This window comes from Cetorhinus maximus, chromosome 4, assembly GCF_964194155.1.
Source record: "Cetorhinus maximus chromosome 4, sCetMax3.hap1.1, whole genome shotgun sequence".
Lineage (NCBI taxonomy): Eukaryota > Metazoa > Chordata > Chondrichthyes > Lamniformes > Cetorhinidae > Cetorhinus > Cetorhinus maximus.
Window position 1 is genome coordinate 142,668,688 of NC_135882.1, and position 16,730 is coordinate 142,685,417.

The following is a 16,730-nucleotide window of genomic DNA, read 5'->3' on the forward strand; positions in this document are numbered from 1 at the left end:
CTGATCAGGGATAGTCGACATGGCTTTGTCAGAGGGAGGTCATGCCTAACAAATTTGATTGAATTTCTTGAGGAGGTGACCAGGTGTGTAAATAAGGGTAGTATAGTTGATGTAGTTTATATGGATTTCAGCAAAGCCTTTGACAAGGTCCCACATGGAAGACTTATAATGAAGGCAAATGCACATGGGATACAGGGTAATTTGATAAGGTGGATTCAAAATTGGTTTAGTTGTAGGAGTCAGAGGGCGATGACAGAAAGATGCTTTAGTGACTGGCATACCACAGGGATCTGTGCTGGGTCCCCTTTTATTCGTCACATATAAAAACGACATAGATGACTATGTGAGGAATAGGATTAGTAAATTTGCAGATGACACAAAGATTGGCCGGGTGGTTAACAGTGAGGTTGAGTGTCTTGAGCAACAGGAAGATATAGACTGGATGGTCAAATGGGCAAATAAGTGGCAGATGGAATTTAACCCTGAAAAGTGTGAAGTGATACACTTTGGAAGGAGTAATTTGACAAGGAAGTATTCAATGAACAGCATGACACTAGGAAGCTCTGAGGAACAAAGGAACCTTGGCATGTGTGTCCATAAAGGCGGAGGGGCGTGTTACTGGGGTGGTGAAAAAGGCATATGGGACACTTGCCTTTATCAATCGAGGCATAGATTACAAAAGTAGGGAGGTCATGTTGGAGTTGTATAGAACCTTGGTGAGGCCACAGCTGGAGTACTGTGTGCAGTTCTGGTCGCCGCATTATAGGAAGGATGTGATTGCCCTGGAGGGGGTGCAGAGGAGATTCACCAGGATGTTGCCTGGGATGAAACATTTAAGTTATGAAGAGAGGTCGGAAAGACTTGGGCTGTTTTCATTGGAGCAGAGAAGTCTGAGGGGCGACCTGATTGAGGTGTACAAGATTATGAAGGGCATGGACAGGGTGGATAGGGAGCAGCTGTTCCCCTTAGTTGAAGGGTCAGTCACGAGGGGACACAGGTCCAAGATGAGGGGCAGGAGGTTTAAGGGGGATGTGAGGAAAAACTTTTTTACCCAGAGGGTTGTGACGGTTTAGAATGCGCTGCCGGGGAGGGTGGTGGAGGTGAGTTGCCTCACATCGTTTAAAAAGTGCCTGGATGAGCTCTTGGCACATCATAATATTCAAGGCTATGGACCAAGTGCTGGTAAATGGGATTAGGTAGGTAGGTCAGGTGTTTCTCACGTGTCGGTGCAGACTCGACGGGCCGAAGGGCTTCTTCTGCACTGTGTGATACTGTGATTCTGTGGTTCTGTGATTCTAAACTCCAATAGGTTTAGGCCTAACCTGTTCAACCATTCTTCATAAGATAAGCCTCTCATCCCAGGAATGAGTCCAGTGAACCTTCTCTGTACTGCTTCTAAAGCAATTACATCTTTTCTCAAATAAGGAGACTAAAACAGTACACAGTACTCCAGATGTGGTCTCACCAAGGCCCTGTACAGCTGCAGTAAAACTTCCCTATTTTTATATTCCATTCCTCTTGCAATAAATGCCGACATTCTATTTACCTTCCTAATCACTTGCTGTACCTGTATTCTAATTTTATGTGATTCATTACCAGGACACCCCCACCAAGTTCTGGCCATTAGGCCCATCATGTCTGCACCGGTTTTCTGAATGAGCATTTCACCTAGTGCCAATCTCCTGCCTTCTCCCTGAAACCCTGCACATTGTTCCTTTTCAAATAATCATCTAATTCCCCCCTGATTGCCTCAATAGAACCTGCCTCCATCACATTCTCAGACAGTGCATTCCAGACCCTAACCACTCGCTGTGTGAATACGTTTTTCTTCATATCACTTTTGTTTCTTTGAACAATTATCTTAAATCGGTGCCCTCTGGTTCTTAATACTTCTACCAATGGAAACAATTTATCTCTATCTCCCCTGTCCAGTCCCCTTATAATTTTGAATACTTCCATCAAATCTCTGTTTGGTCTTTTCTCCAAGAAGGAGTCCCAACTTCTCACTTAACCTGTCTATATCCCTCTGCAGAATCTCTACCTCCTATGTTCCTGTGTTCCTATTCATGTAAAGGCCAGAGAATGAAGAGTTTATTAAATACTTTCAGGATAGTTTTCTGGATCAACATGTTTCTGGCCCAACAAAGAAGGAGGCATTGCTAGATCTGGCTCTGGGGAATGAAGTGAGACAAATGGATCAAGTGTCAGTTGTGGAACATTAGGGGATAGTAATCATAGTATCATAAGGTTAGCTATGGAAAAGGACAAGGAGCAATACAGAGTAAAAGTCATTAACGGGGTGAGGTGAGAAAAGATCTGGTCCAGGTAAATCAGAATCAAAGATTAGCTGGCAAAGCTGTAATGTAACAATGGGCTACTGTCAAAGTGTACAAGTTTGATGACGAAATAAGACACATCAAGACTAACCTGCGGGATAGTGGCTACCCTGATTAGACCATTGCTTGCTATATATTGCACAAACTCATAAATGGGCCTAAGGTGGCCACTTTTGATCCTGAAAAGTACCTAGTCTGCCTTAGATTACCCTGGAATGATAAGGTGTCTCAAAAATTTGAGCAACAGGTGAAGCTAGCCATTTCACACCGCTACTATGCAATAGCAACACAAGTGTATTCTCCATTAACAGGATTCTGCAGTTAAGCTAAAAAGACGTTCTGCCTACCACACAAATGAGTAATGTGGTATATGAATTTCAGTACCAGTGTTATGTCGGGTATATAGGCCATACGTCAAACAGCACATCCCTTTAGCAGTTTACAACCGCAAAAGTACTGATTGTACTCAACCAGCCTATGCATGCAAAACTCAAAACATAGTGTCCATCATTAGATGTGATTCTGCAATTGGACAACACTTACTAAATAATTCTGATTGTACTAAAAATTACACTAACAACCAAATTATGATTATCAGTCAGGCTTGCAGTGTGACTCACTTACACCTGCTAGAAGCTACCTATATTTACACACAGGGCCCTGTCCTTTGCCAACAAAAAGAACATATCCATGCATTGTACCTTTTTCAATTAAACAAAAGGTTGAGAGATAGATATTCCCTGGTTTGTTACCCATGGCAAGTCCCTGCCCAATCCAAATCGACTTGCCTGATTTGAATTTTTAAAAAAGCTTGGCAGTTAACTGTTCACTGGTGCATTTTCCATGACATTAGCTCTACCAATCAGATTTCACTTCCCTACCAAGCAGCATCCTCTCTTCATGCAGTATAAATTGTTGTTCCCTTTGAGATTTTGTATTCTTGCTTCTGTCCTGATGAGTGTAAAGATAAAAAGCTTCAACAGCATGCCTCCCTTTTCAGCAATTCTAAAGAGGAGATACTTTAGGTATAGTTGAGGTACATTCCCATGAGAAGGAAAGGCACGACAAACAAATCCAGAGCCCCTTGGATGACAACAGTGATGGAAAGTAAGATAAAGCAGAAAGAGCAAACATATGACTGACGATAAATTGAGAACTAGGCTGCATTTAGAAATTTCAGAGGGGAAGTGAAAAAGGATCTAAAGGAAAGAAAGAGAAAGTATGAGAAGAGATTGGCAGCAAACATAAAAGGGAATCAGAAAGCCTTCTTTGGTCATATAAATAGTAAAAGGATGGTAAAAGGAGGGGTGGAGCCCAGTAGGGACCAAATAAGGGATTGATGCATGGGACATAGCTGTGGTTCTAAAGGCGAAATTTTTGCTCCCAAGTCAGGAAAATTATGATTCTGTGAACCCGGCTCAGAAGAAACTTCTCCGAATGGTTTGATTTTCGTTCTGTGGGGCGGGGGCTGAGGGGGTGGTTGTGGTGGGGGGAGGTGTGGTTGAGGGGTTGGGTGTCCCCAGAAACAGTACGGAGGCAGGCACAGGGCTGCTGAGTACCAAGGCAAGCTGTTTAAAATGCCTACTTCAGTGCCCTGGGACATTGTCCCAGTTATAAGCAGAACAGTGAGACCCTCACCCCTCACACCCCCTCACCCCATACACTCCCCATGCCCCATCCATGCTAACACATGCTACCTCCTGCCCCCGCCCACCCCTCATGGCCCTTCATACCCTCCATGCCAATCTTTGCTCCTCTACCCATCACCCATGGTGCCTCATGCCCTCCATTCCAACTCATGCCAACCCATGACCCCCCACTCATCTCCATATCCATTTATAGTTCCTATGCCAACTTAGTGCCAACTCCTGCCAACCAATTACCCCCTTCTCATCTCCATAGCTTTTTATAGTCCCCATGCCAACTTAGTGCCAACTCATGCCAAACCATGATCTTCCACCATCCAGAACGCTTTGCCCTTATGAACATATGAGTTAGGAGCATGAGTTGGCCACTTGGCTCTTTCAGCCTGCTCTGCCATTCAACAAGCTCATGGCTGACCTTACTGTAACATCCTGCCTACCCCCATGTTTATCAAGAACCCATCTACCTCTGCCTTGAAAACATTCAAAGACTCTGCTTCCACTGCCTTTTGAGGAAGGGGGTTCCAAAGACTGACTAGCTTTGAGAGAAAACATTTCTTTTCACGTCTGTCTTAAATAAGCGATCCCTTATTTTTAAACAGTGGCCCCTAGTTCTCGATTCTTCCACAAGAGGAAACATCCTCTCCACATCCACCCTGTCAAGAGCCCTCAGGATCTTATATATTTCAAGCAAGTCACCTCTTATTCTTCTAAACTCCAGCAGATACAAGCCCGTCCAAACTTTCCTCATAAGACAACCTGCCCATTCCTGGTATTACTTTAGTAAACCTCCTCTGAATTGCTTCTAATGTATTTACATCTTTCCTTAAATAAGGATGTAAATCTTACACCCTTACATGCTCCATTCCAACTCACCCTGTATCCACCATGGGCAGACCTCAAAAGCCATGCTGAGATGAAATTTTAAAAAAGTTCTAAGCATCTATTACAGATTTCAATATATTAAAAAAAACTCTCATTGATAAAAGCCTGTTCAGTACATTTAAATCTCTTCAAGTGCATAATCCCTATAAAACAAACATTTCCTTTAAACACTTAATCCCTTATTAAAAACATACATTTATATTCAAAGCCCTGCATAAAAGAAAGCTAATTCATTTATAACCATGTGGAGATGTCAATCAAACTGTGAATTTACAGGACCCCCACTATGAGAATGAAAGGTTGTGGAAGCAATCAAGCAACACTAATCCTATAAACCCTCAAGATTATGCCAACAAATCTTTATTGAAATCGCAGGCACTTCCTTTTCAACTGAGTGTCACAGAAGGTGAGTTTCTTTCAAAATTTAAAGGGTAGGGCATTTAAGTGATTTGAAAGCTTGACAGTTCCACATAACTTATCCACTTTTATACACATTAACATCTCCTGTTAACAACCCCAAAACGATACCTAAACCTCTCCAAACGAGTACCTGCATTTTCCAAAGGGTACCTGATCTCTCCATAGAATTCCAGTAGGTTTAGACCTTTCTCTCAAATGTCTAAAGTGCATGAGTTGTGTTTCAGAAACCTGAGTGATGAATATTTTTTTTTAATCAAAGCAGCTGCACTTTTAAATATGCTGCTATCTTTCGCCTGGTTCCCACCCTGCCACCCACCTTGAGCAAAAATAGTGAGTGTTGGGTTTTGGGGTAAAAACTTCCAGAGTTGGGGCTTGGTGCCATTTTGGCTAAGGCACGGAGCCCTTCTGAGTTGGTGAAAATTCTGGCCTAAAGGAGTACTTTGCGTCTGTCATTCACATAGAAGAAGGTGCTGCTCAAGCTATAGTGGATGTAGGAAGAGGAGGTAGTTGAGGCATTGGATGGCCAAATGGAGGTCACAACCCCGTACTGTGTGGGGAACTGTCGTATAGTACTGATTTCCCCTGATTAGCCCATTAGTGGCCATGTGACAGCCTCTCACCACCCACAACCCCACCATCCCACCTCTAGGAAAATAGCCCCAAGGAGGGGTTGGACTGATAAACCTGCACACCAGAAATGCAAGTTTCGCACTCGCCCCCTTCCATGTTCGCCCCATCGGGGGCTAAAAGTCCTGCTGATGTTTAATTGACATGAGGCTGAATGCCCACAGGACCTAGATTTAAGATAATTTGTAAAAGAACCAGAGGGGAGATGAGGAAAATTTATCTTTGTGGATAAATTAAGATGATCTGAATGCACCATCTGAAAGAGCTGGAGAAGCAGCTTCAATAGTAACTTCAAAAAATGATTTGGATAAATACTTGGAAAGTGGAAATTTGCAGGGTTGCAGAGAAAGAGTAGTGAAGTGGGATTAAGTAGAGAGATCTTTCAAAGAACAAGCACAGGCACAATGAGTTGAGTGGCCTCCTTCTGTGCTGTAAGAGTGAACATAAGAAGTAGGAACAGGAGAGGACCATTCGGCTCCTCGAGCCTGCTCTGCCATTCAATAAGATCGTGGCTGATCTTCTTGTTTTTCGATTTCTACGTTCCCATCTAATCTCAATGACCTGCCTAACAAGAATCTATCTACCTCTGCCTTAAAAGTATTCAATGACCCTGAAAACAAAAGCAACAATGCCTCGATGATTTCACCACCGAGTATCCCTTCAAATCACTTAGCATCGGGATTTGGACATGCATAACTGTTATTTCAGCATTTTTGATGACACTATAGATGTGATTAGTACACAAAATGGAATACGCATGGGGCCTGAAGTTTGGTCAGGAAGGATTCCATGACTTAACTTTTTGTCTTCAGTTAACTGTGCAGTACTGAGAATGCTCATCAGAAAATCAGGCATATGTTGTTCATGGTTTTTCATCTATTCAATTTAATGGAAAATTGTGGAAAGCGTGAGTTTAGATTACCAATAACTGCTGCTAGTGAATGGGAGTAGGAGAGTGCAGGTGGGGTGGGTACATGTTTGTTGTTGACCCCTACTTAAAGTAGCTCATCAGTAAAGAGGTTTATATTCTAACTTCTCTTTTTTTCCCAGTGGTAAAAATTACAAGGGAGGGATGTGTTGTTGAAATTACCTTGCAAATTGCTGCAGTACATCCTGTAGATATTATATACCACAGCCAGACTGCAGCAGTTCTTGTGGCGGGGAGAGGGGTGGTGGCGGTTGGATATAGAATGATTACTGCACAGAAGGAGGCCATTCAACCCATCATGTCCATGCCAATAAATGCCAATTTTAAATTGCCAATCTCCTTAAACCCTTCTTCCCCTTCACCACCTTCATCTCCAACTATAAGTGCAAGGAATTCATGGACTTCTCTGCCATTAAGGTGAAGATCATCCGATCAGTTGCCAAGTCCCTCAGTTCCACCAGCCCACCGGGCCAAACTTCCTCTAAAGCTCCTCCCTGCCCTAGCCCTGGTGAAAATGGGATGGAGACAATTTTGAAAGAAAAAATAACACTGCACTGAAGAAGAAATAAAAATTCATGTTGAAATTAAATACCTGATTAATCTTAAACTGCAGTTACCGTTTGCAGAAAATCACTCAAGGGTTTGATATTGAATTCCCATCACCTGTGGGTTATTTTTCACCTTGTGACTAGCTTTCTCCCAAAGTTTAGCGTCAGTGTGGGATTGTTGGCAGTGAGGAGCAGGTTCCCAGGGTGATCACTAGAACCATTCAGCTGGAACTGTTTACATCCCACCTCAGATGCTGTCTGTAGTTAGGCCAGTCTCGCATGCTGCTGTAATCAGAAGCAGCGGGCACCCTCATTACCATTGACATTTCCAGCCTTGTGCTTCTCTGAAGCACAGTGTTTGCTCCGGCTTGAGTTGTACATTTAAAAGGTACTCAGGGGGATGAAAGAGCTTTCAAGTTTAACAGCAGGACACTTTATAAACATGAAAATTTGGCTGAACGTAACTAAGACTGTTATAGTCCTTGAAGTATGTTGAAGTTTGTCTGGTTCTAGATAATGCCAGCATGTCATCAAGAAATACAAACTTGATTTCCTCCCATGTCAGTTAGTTTCATAATATAAATCTTATGTTGTTGAGAGGCTCCAAGCAGAGATCACCCGTTTCTTCACAAGAAGGGAGGTGGAAAATCTAGAGACCTTTACATCTACCACTCGTCTCCCTCTGTCAACTTGACTTGCTTGGTAGCACTCTTAAATTTGGGGAGAGGATTTGGGTTTCAGCCCCATTCTGGGGCTCTGAATTCCTAACCTAGGCTGGAAGTATGCTATTGGTGGAGGCAACCTTTTATTTTTGTGACATGAAACCAAGGTCCCATCTGCCTACCAGGTGCATGAGAACAATTCTGTAGTGTAAAAGGAAGAATGTAGAGTTTTCCTAATGCCTGGGCCAACATTTCTCCCTCGAACAACACCATCAAAAAAACAGATGAACTGCTTAGTTATCTCACCACTGTGGTGCATTTCTACTGGAGAATTAGAGAAAGCCAATACATAATTGCAAATATTTCATTTTTTTTCTGCTGGTACATAACAAAGTATATTGTATTGCACAGGTTAACAGCATTTGTAATGTTGCTTGGGAACTATTAGCAGGCAGTGTTATACCTTACATGTCTAAGCTTCCACCCACAGCCAACCATCTTTGGGTTAGTGATGGAGTCAAAGTAAAAATAAAGATGCATATAGGAAAGAGAGAAAAAGAACTAGATAGGTAGAAATTTAGGATTCTGGCTCACAAAAAGTAAGGCTAATCCAATCCAGCTAAGTACCACCCCAACTATTAGTTTATTGATCACCAATAAAGAGATGGAAAGTGTCGTTGACAGTGTTATCAAGCGGTACTTATTCACCAATGACTTGCTCACTGACGCTCAGCTTGGGTTACGCCAGGAACATACAGTCCCAGAACTCACAACAGCCTTGGTCCAATGTGGACGAAAGAGCTGAATTCCAGAGGTGAGGTGAGAGCGACTGTCCCTGACATCAAGGCAGCATTTGACTGAATGTGTCAGCAAGTAGCCTGAACAAAATTAAATTCAATGGGAATCATTCGCTTGAGAGTGCAGCACTATAGATGTGTCAGATGCAAACTTTTAACGATTTATGGGTAAGTATTGTAGACTTTCATATCTGTAGCTGGGCTACTGTAACTCTGAACACTCTTCACTGGTTGGAGTCATACCTATCACAAAGGAAAATAGTTGTGGTTGTTGGAGGCCTATCATCTCAGCCCCAGGTCAGTACTGCAGGAATTACTTAGCCTATTGTTCTAAGCCCACCATCTTCAACTGCATTAACAGAATTCCTTCCATTATAAGGTCAGAAGTGGGGACGTTCACTAATGATTGCACAGTGTTCAGTGCCATTCGCAACGCCTCAGAAACTGAAGCATTCCATGCCCACATACAGCAAGAACTGGACAACATTCAGGCTTCGGATGTTAAGTGACAAGTAACATTCATGCTACACAAGTGCCAGGCAATTACCATCTCCAACAAGAGAGAATCTAATTATCTCCCCTTGACATAAAACGGCATTACCATCGCTGAAGCCCCCACTAACAACATCCTGGCCATGTCACCATTGACCAGAACTTAACTGGACCTGTCATAAAAATACTGTGCCTACAAGTGGAGGTCAGAGGCTGAGAATTCTGTGGCAAGTAGCTCACTCCCTATGACCCAAAGCCTGTCCACCATCTACATGGCACGAGTCAGGAGTATGATGAAATACTCTCCACTTGCCTGGATAGGTGCAGCTCCGACAACACTAAGGAACTTCAACACCATCTAGGACAAAGCAGCTCATTTGATACACCACCTTAAACATTCACTCCAACCACGACCAATGCTTGGTGGTAGCAGTGTGTACCATCTACAAAATGCACTGCAGTAACTCACCAAGATTTCTTCTGCAGCAACTACCATTTCCATGACCTCTACTACCTAGAAGAACAAGGGTGGCAAATGCATGGGAACACCACCACCTGCCAGTACCTCCAAGCCACATACTTTCCTGACTTGGAACTATATCACCATTCCTTCACTACAATTGCATCAAAATCCTACAACTCCTTCCCTAACAGCACCTATGTACCTATATCATATAGACTGCAGCGGTTCAAGAAGGCAGCTCACCACCACATTCTCAAGAGCATTTATGGAACATTTGCCAGCGATGCTCGCACTCCCAATATCAAACAAAAAAAGAGTTAGAGTAGCCCAGCTGTAAATATGAAAGCCTACTAAATCTATCCATAAATCATTAAAAGTTTTGTATTTGACACATCTATAGTGCCACACTCTCAAGGTGTCACACATCGACAGAGCAAAAAAAATGACTGATCCAAGTATCCAGTTAAGTACATGCCAATCAATCAAAAATAGTGCTATTCATTAAATAGAAAAACTACCAAACAACAGCCAGCGAGCATCATCAACTCATTGAAAATGACAAACACACAAATACCTGGAAAAACTCAGCAGATCTGACAGCATCTGCGGAGAGGAATATAGTTGACTTTTCGAGTCCGTATGACTCTTCATCAGAACTAAGGAAATAGAGAAATGAGGCGAAATATAAGCTGGTAGAGGGGGGTGGGACAGGTAGGGCTGGATAGAGGGCCAGTGATAGGTGGAGGCAAAGAAGAGATTGCCAAAGATGTCATAGGCAAAAGGACAAAGAGGTGTTGACGGTGGTGATATTATCTAAGGAATGTGCTGATGGGGACATCACAGCCATATTTCATTCCTCAGTGACTGTCTCCGTCTCTGACTTACCCCACGTGGATTCCTGCTTGCTACCCTTAATGTCCCCATTAGCACATTCCTTAGATAATATCACCACCGTCAACACCCCTTTGCTCTTTTGTCTATGACATCTTTAGCAATCTCCTCTTTGCCTCCACCTATCACTAGCCCTCTATCCAGCCCTACCTGTCCCACCCCCTCTACCAGCTTATATTTCACCTCATTTCTCTATTTCCTTAGTTCTGATGAAGAGTAATACGGACTCGAAAAGTCAACTATATTCCTCTCCGCAGATGCTGTCAGACCTGCTGAGTTTTTCCAGGTACTTTTGTTTTTGTTTCAGATTTCCAGCAACCGTAGTATTTTGCTTTTATCTTATTGAAAATAACAACCTGGAGAAATATAAAATGGATTCACCTTTCTGCAACATGTTTATACATCACATTTAAAAAAGGCAGGAGAGATTAAATGACAAAAGGGGTGATGGGGCATGGCAAAACAGGATGGGTATAGGACAAGTTAAGAAACAAAAGATGGGTCTCGAGGTGGTGTAAATGAGAATAGCACCTCATCAACAGCCACTGTCCAAAAAGATAGCGGCAGAGGTTATGGTCTGTTTTTATTTCAGATTTCCAGCATCTGAAGTATTTTGCCTTTTTATCCACTGTGGACGCTAAATGAAAATTCACCCCCAGCAGATGAGAACCTGCACCAGTAGTGTTCATTTGGGAAATGGGCTTCCATCGCCAGCGTATAGTGGTTGCAGTGTGTACTATCTACAGGGTGCACTTCAGCAGCTCACTAAGGATTTTCCTGCAACAACTCATCCCAAATCCACAGCATCCCCATGGCCCAAAAAGTTGGGTTTTCATGCCTGGATAGGGAACTTTTAAGAGATGATCTTATGAAGGTATACAAGATAGTAAATAGTATAGAAAATGGTTAAACAGTGGAAGCAGGACGATGGGACACAGACATAAACAAGTAAAATGTAACTTTAAGGCTGATATCAGGAAGCCACATTACAGGAAGGATGTGAACACATTGGAGAGACTGCAGAAGAGGTTTACAAGAATGGTTCCAGGGATGAGAAACTTCGGGTATGAAGATAGATTGGAGATGTTGGGACTGTTTTCCTTGGAGAGAAGAAGGCTAAGAGGAGATTTGATAGAGATGTTCAAAATCATGAGCGGGCTGGACAGAGTAGATAGGGAGAAGCTGTTCCCACTCGTAAAAGGATCAAGAATGAGAGGGCACAGGTTTAAAGTGATTTGCAAAAGAAGTAAATGTGATGTGAGAAAAATCTTTTTCACACAACAAGTGGTTCGGGTCTGGAATGCACTTCCTGGAAGTGTGGTGGAGGCAGGTTCAATCAAGGCATTCAAGAGGGCATTAGATGATTATTTGAATAGAAACAAGGTGCAGGGGTATGGGGAAAAGACAGGGCAATGGAGAGCTGGTGCAGGCACGATGGGTCGAATGGCCTCCTTCTGTGACGTTAAAATTCTGTGATTCTGTGAAGAGAAAAGCAGTAGTGGTAAAAACCTAACAATCATTTAACAAACAATTAGACAAAGCAAACAGGGTATTGTTCTGGATGGATAGTTTAAGATGAGCCAAATAGTTTTTCTCATCCTGAGAATCTTGTGATTTTGTTCCAACGTGGGCTGCCATGTTGAAGGATTGAGGGATGGAAAACATAGCCACTGAAAGGATTGGAAAATAAACTTATGAGAATTGTGCTTAGAGACTTTTTCCTTTTAAAGGAAAATAAATGATTTTGTTTCCTTACTGAACATAGATAAATAAGGCAATAGATTTATTCCCCTCCCACACCACAGCTCAATGAAAAAACTGCAAATTCCAGTAATGTAGTTGTGCAAACAACTGCTTAAATATGTTTACTTTACTGTTGTGAAATTTAGCTCAGATAAAGATCAGGGCCAGGATTTTACAGCCCCGCTGTGGAGTGTCTCTCCCCAGCAGACGCGGCGAGTCATTTAAATCTCCATTCAATTCGGCGGGACTGTAATATCCCGCCGGGGTGGGGAGGGGTCATAAAATCCTGGCCCAGAAGTTCTCACAACCCCAGAGGCAATTCAACAGACATGAAGGGGAGAAAGATCAGCTAACTCACAAATTGACTAAGGTCGGCGGGACAGAATGGGGTTGAAGGGTATTGGAAGGGGGTGTGAGTGGCGGCTGGCTGTGGCCCGTTCATTTAATGTTGAACCATGAGGAGCACCCTTGTTGCTCCCAGCTCTACAATGAGGTAAATAAAAAAGCTCAAACTTACCTTTTGAGTGGCAACTTCCGGTGGTCCCTTTAACCATTGCTGGTTTGACTGCCGAGCTCCTTAGAGGGGCTGAATGGTCCTACTTCGATGTTCCTATATTCCTACAACTGGACTGATAAAGTCTTTATTTGTATTATTCCTTTACAGGGACTATTTCATCATCTGCCCTGTTGTAAAGATGGCTGCTCACTGGGCCAACAGCACACAAGCCAATATCTTTATGTACCACGTACCAGGAAGTCTTTCTCAGCACAGGTAAGGAAATTACGGCAAGGCTTGAAGGGACTTTCCAAACTTTCGTTTGTTTTTCATTTTCACGATGTGGGCATAGTTGATCTTGTGTGGGGCCTCCTGCTTAAAGCACTTGCAGTTTGATACAGCTGAGTGGATTTGTAGTTACAAATCACCCACTTGTGCGTGGAACTGGAGCCACATCTAAGCTAAACCAAGTAAGGGCAGCAGGTTTTCTTCCCTAAAGAACATTATTGAATCAGTTTGGTTTACGCTATGGTTTGACAGCCATCGTGTGTGGGCAGACTTGATGGAACAGCTGAGCTATTTCAATTTTCATATGTTCATGTGATTCTTCTGAAAGCAACCAAGCAATATAAAATAAGATTGGAAACTTTGAGAAGAATGTTAAAATGGAGAAGCTAATGGGTTTTGGGGCAGGTGGGAGGCAGAAATGTCAGCATATGGAGATGCCAGCACCAACCCACCTTCCTGATTTAACTGGGACACATTATGCTGTCATTGTGTAGCCCTCTTGGGAGAGGCATGTCAATCATTCAATTAGAGCAATTCTTCAACTCACATCGAAATCTAATGGTACATCCATGACTTGCCTGGTCTTTCTCAGAGTCTCCAGTGAAGGCAAGGCAAGAGCACAGGGGCAATTGAGGTGGCGGGGGGAGCGGTGTTGGTTTGAATAAAACTCAAGGAAATACTGCAATAAATACTCGAAGACTCACAGCTGCTTCTTGACCTGCTCTCATTCTCATTCTCATTCACATCAGAATGGGTAGCTATGGCTGCCTGAGATTGGATCTCTTACGAGGCCCAATATAACCAGGTGCAGCACCAGCCTGCAATTCAGAGACCTGTACTAGACAGCAAAGAGGAGAGCAGCAGAGAGCAAACGGCAGAATCAGTGCAACTTTCAAAAAGTCACATACAGTGAAACAGTGTCTACAGGTAGCAGCTAGCTTTCCTTGACATACCTGAACTGTGGGCTGGAATATCCAACCCCCTCACAGTTACCAGAGATGGCTATCAGGTGTCATGTATGTAAAATTGGATGGTGTTGTATATTTTATGAATTGCACAGAAATGCAGAGAAGACACTAGTTTCTAAGTGTGCAACAAGTTTATTTACAAGAGTTTTAAAATATCTCTACAATCATAAAATGTCTGCTCCTGTGGTGTCTGTTTACTTTGCTCTGAGTCCACGTCCAGGCTTAACCAATCAAACACAATGAGCCAGGCTCATATAATCAAACACAGATCAATTAAAATGTTGAACAGTATAGGTGGGATGATGGGGTTGGCAGGGGAAGAGGGGGATGCATCCTCATCACCTACCCACCTCCACGGGAATTTTACCAGTGGCAGGGGAGGTGATGGGCTTCCCGCTTGACCTTTGGTCAATTGAGGCCATTAACTGACCAATTAATAGATAGTTAAGGGCCTCCTCCCACCGTTGCTGGTATTTTACTAGTGGCAGGAATGTCCATACTCCTGGTAAACCCTGGCAGCCTTGCTTTGCGGTGAGGGGTTGGGATTCCCCCTGCGGAGAGGGCTGCCTCTACTTGTAAAATCCAGGACACAGTATCACAAGAGACTCAGGTTGCTACATCAGATGGTGGCAAACACCTGTAACTGCCTGGAAAAAGACCTGCTGCCAGCTGTACCTGGTGGTCACGTGTTACCCGTGGCTGTCAAAGGGACCACAGCCCTAAACTATTTTGCAACCAGGTCCTTCCAGTGCTCTGCTGGAGACATATCCAGGATCTCTCAATCAGTGGCCCACAAATGTAAAAGACAGGTGACTGATTCATGTGAATTGTGTGAACCTCACCTGAGATGATGCCAGTCAGAAAGATCTCGGGTTTGTGGCGCTGGCTGGCTTTTCACAGATGCAGGGTATTAAATTGCTTTCTGCATCCAGAAGCATGGCATTACACTCCTGCTGCTCACCTCCAGGGCAATTTCCAAGCCCTTCTTCTTCCTTGCTGGGGAATAGTACATCCCTCTGGCTCCTCACGTCACCCAGTAGTATGTCAGAAGATGTTTCGGTAAACTAGGTCAAAGCCTTTCAATGTATCAAGTCCATTGTTGAAGTTGCTTCTCTCTTCTTCTCAAATTCAACTTCTCCAAATTGCATCTTTGGATTGGCCCTTTAAATACTGCAGCTGAGTTTGCATCATGCAAGTTCTCATCACACCTGAAGCTGTGCATTGGACACAAAACCAGAAGCAAAAGTATAATGAGATGGCTGAGTTAAAAAGGCGGGCTGGACATACATTCAGGCACAATATTAAACCCTCCCACTCCTAACTGATCTCCCAGATAATGTCGGGGTCTTTGTCACTAACTATATTTGCCCACGGGGAGTCCATCGGCTGCCAACTCATGCAATTTTGTGGAAAGACCTATAAAAAGTGAATTTTCATGGAAGTTCTCTCATTCATCTACTGTACTTTGCATGGAAGCTAAGAGAATATGGTGTAAATGGTATTTTTGCATTTTATCTGGATGTTTTTGCAGCTCTTCGTCCTAAAGCTGGGGGCTGATGAACAGCAGAAACTTCACAAAACTTCAGCCCCTAATTGTTCCTAGAAACAGCTCCTGAATTCATGCCAGAGGGAGGCTTTGGCTTTGTGTGAATTGGACTTCTTAAATGATTATTTTCATATGGCTCAACGTTATTGCCAAGTTGACATACATACACCCTTCATTTGACTTTACTTTGAGGAGCAGAGTTTCACTCCTTATATTACTGAATTACTTCAAGAAGAAGAACCCACAACCTTTCAACTCAATATCAAGTCCTATTCACCTAGCTAGCATACCTGTGCACATTGACCTACACTGGGTCCCAGTCCAAAAGCACCTCAATTTGAAAATTATTTTCTCCATGTTCAAATCCCTCCATGAAGATTTTCCTCCCTATCTCTGTAATGTCCTCCAGCCCTACAAAGCTTTGAAAACACAGCATTCCTCCAATTCGTGCTTCTTGTGCATCTGCAATTTCCTTCACCCCACCATTGACACTCGTGCCTTCAGTTGTCTAGGCCCTAAGCTTTGGAATACCCTTATCACCTCTCCACTTCTCTCTCCTTATGGATGCCCCTTTAAGCCAACCTCTTATCAGCTTTTTTTCACCTGTCCTAATGTCTCCTTATTTGGTTCAATATCTATTTTCGTCTAATTATGTTCCTGAGAAGCATCTTGGAACATTTTATGATATTAAAGGCACCATACTTTACTAAGGAAATCCTCTTTGTTTGCCTGCACACCACATGGAATTTTCCCTCCATCATTAATTTCAACCCTTGAGAGTTTAGTGAAGTTTAAATTTTTCCCTGGGGAAAGTTGTTAATAATAAAACTTGTTGTGATCAATGAGAATGTAATCAATGATCCATGTTGAAATGCTATGATGGGAGGGGATATCATTGGTTTCTATGAAAGGACAATATTGGACCACTGAATTAAAGAAGTTAAATATATCATAATGGTTAAATGTACATATTGGTGAAAGTTGAACCTTAGACACC

General features: G+C 42.9%; 1 protein-coding gene across 1 annotated transcript in view; it reads left to right on the forward strand.

The window, feature by feature from the left end:
- The window catches only part of tg (thyroglobulin), a 443,647-nt gene that overhangs the window by 380,850 nt on the left and 46,067 nt on the right, over positions 1-16,730 (forward strand). Inside the window, exon 46 of the mRNA XM_078541245.1 lies at positions 13,100-13,207. Within this exon, the coding sequence (XP_078397371.1) occupies positions 13,100-13,207 (108 nt within the window). The remainder of the gene's footprint in view (positions 1-13,099; positions 13,208-16,730) is intronic.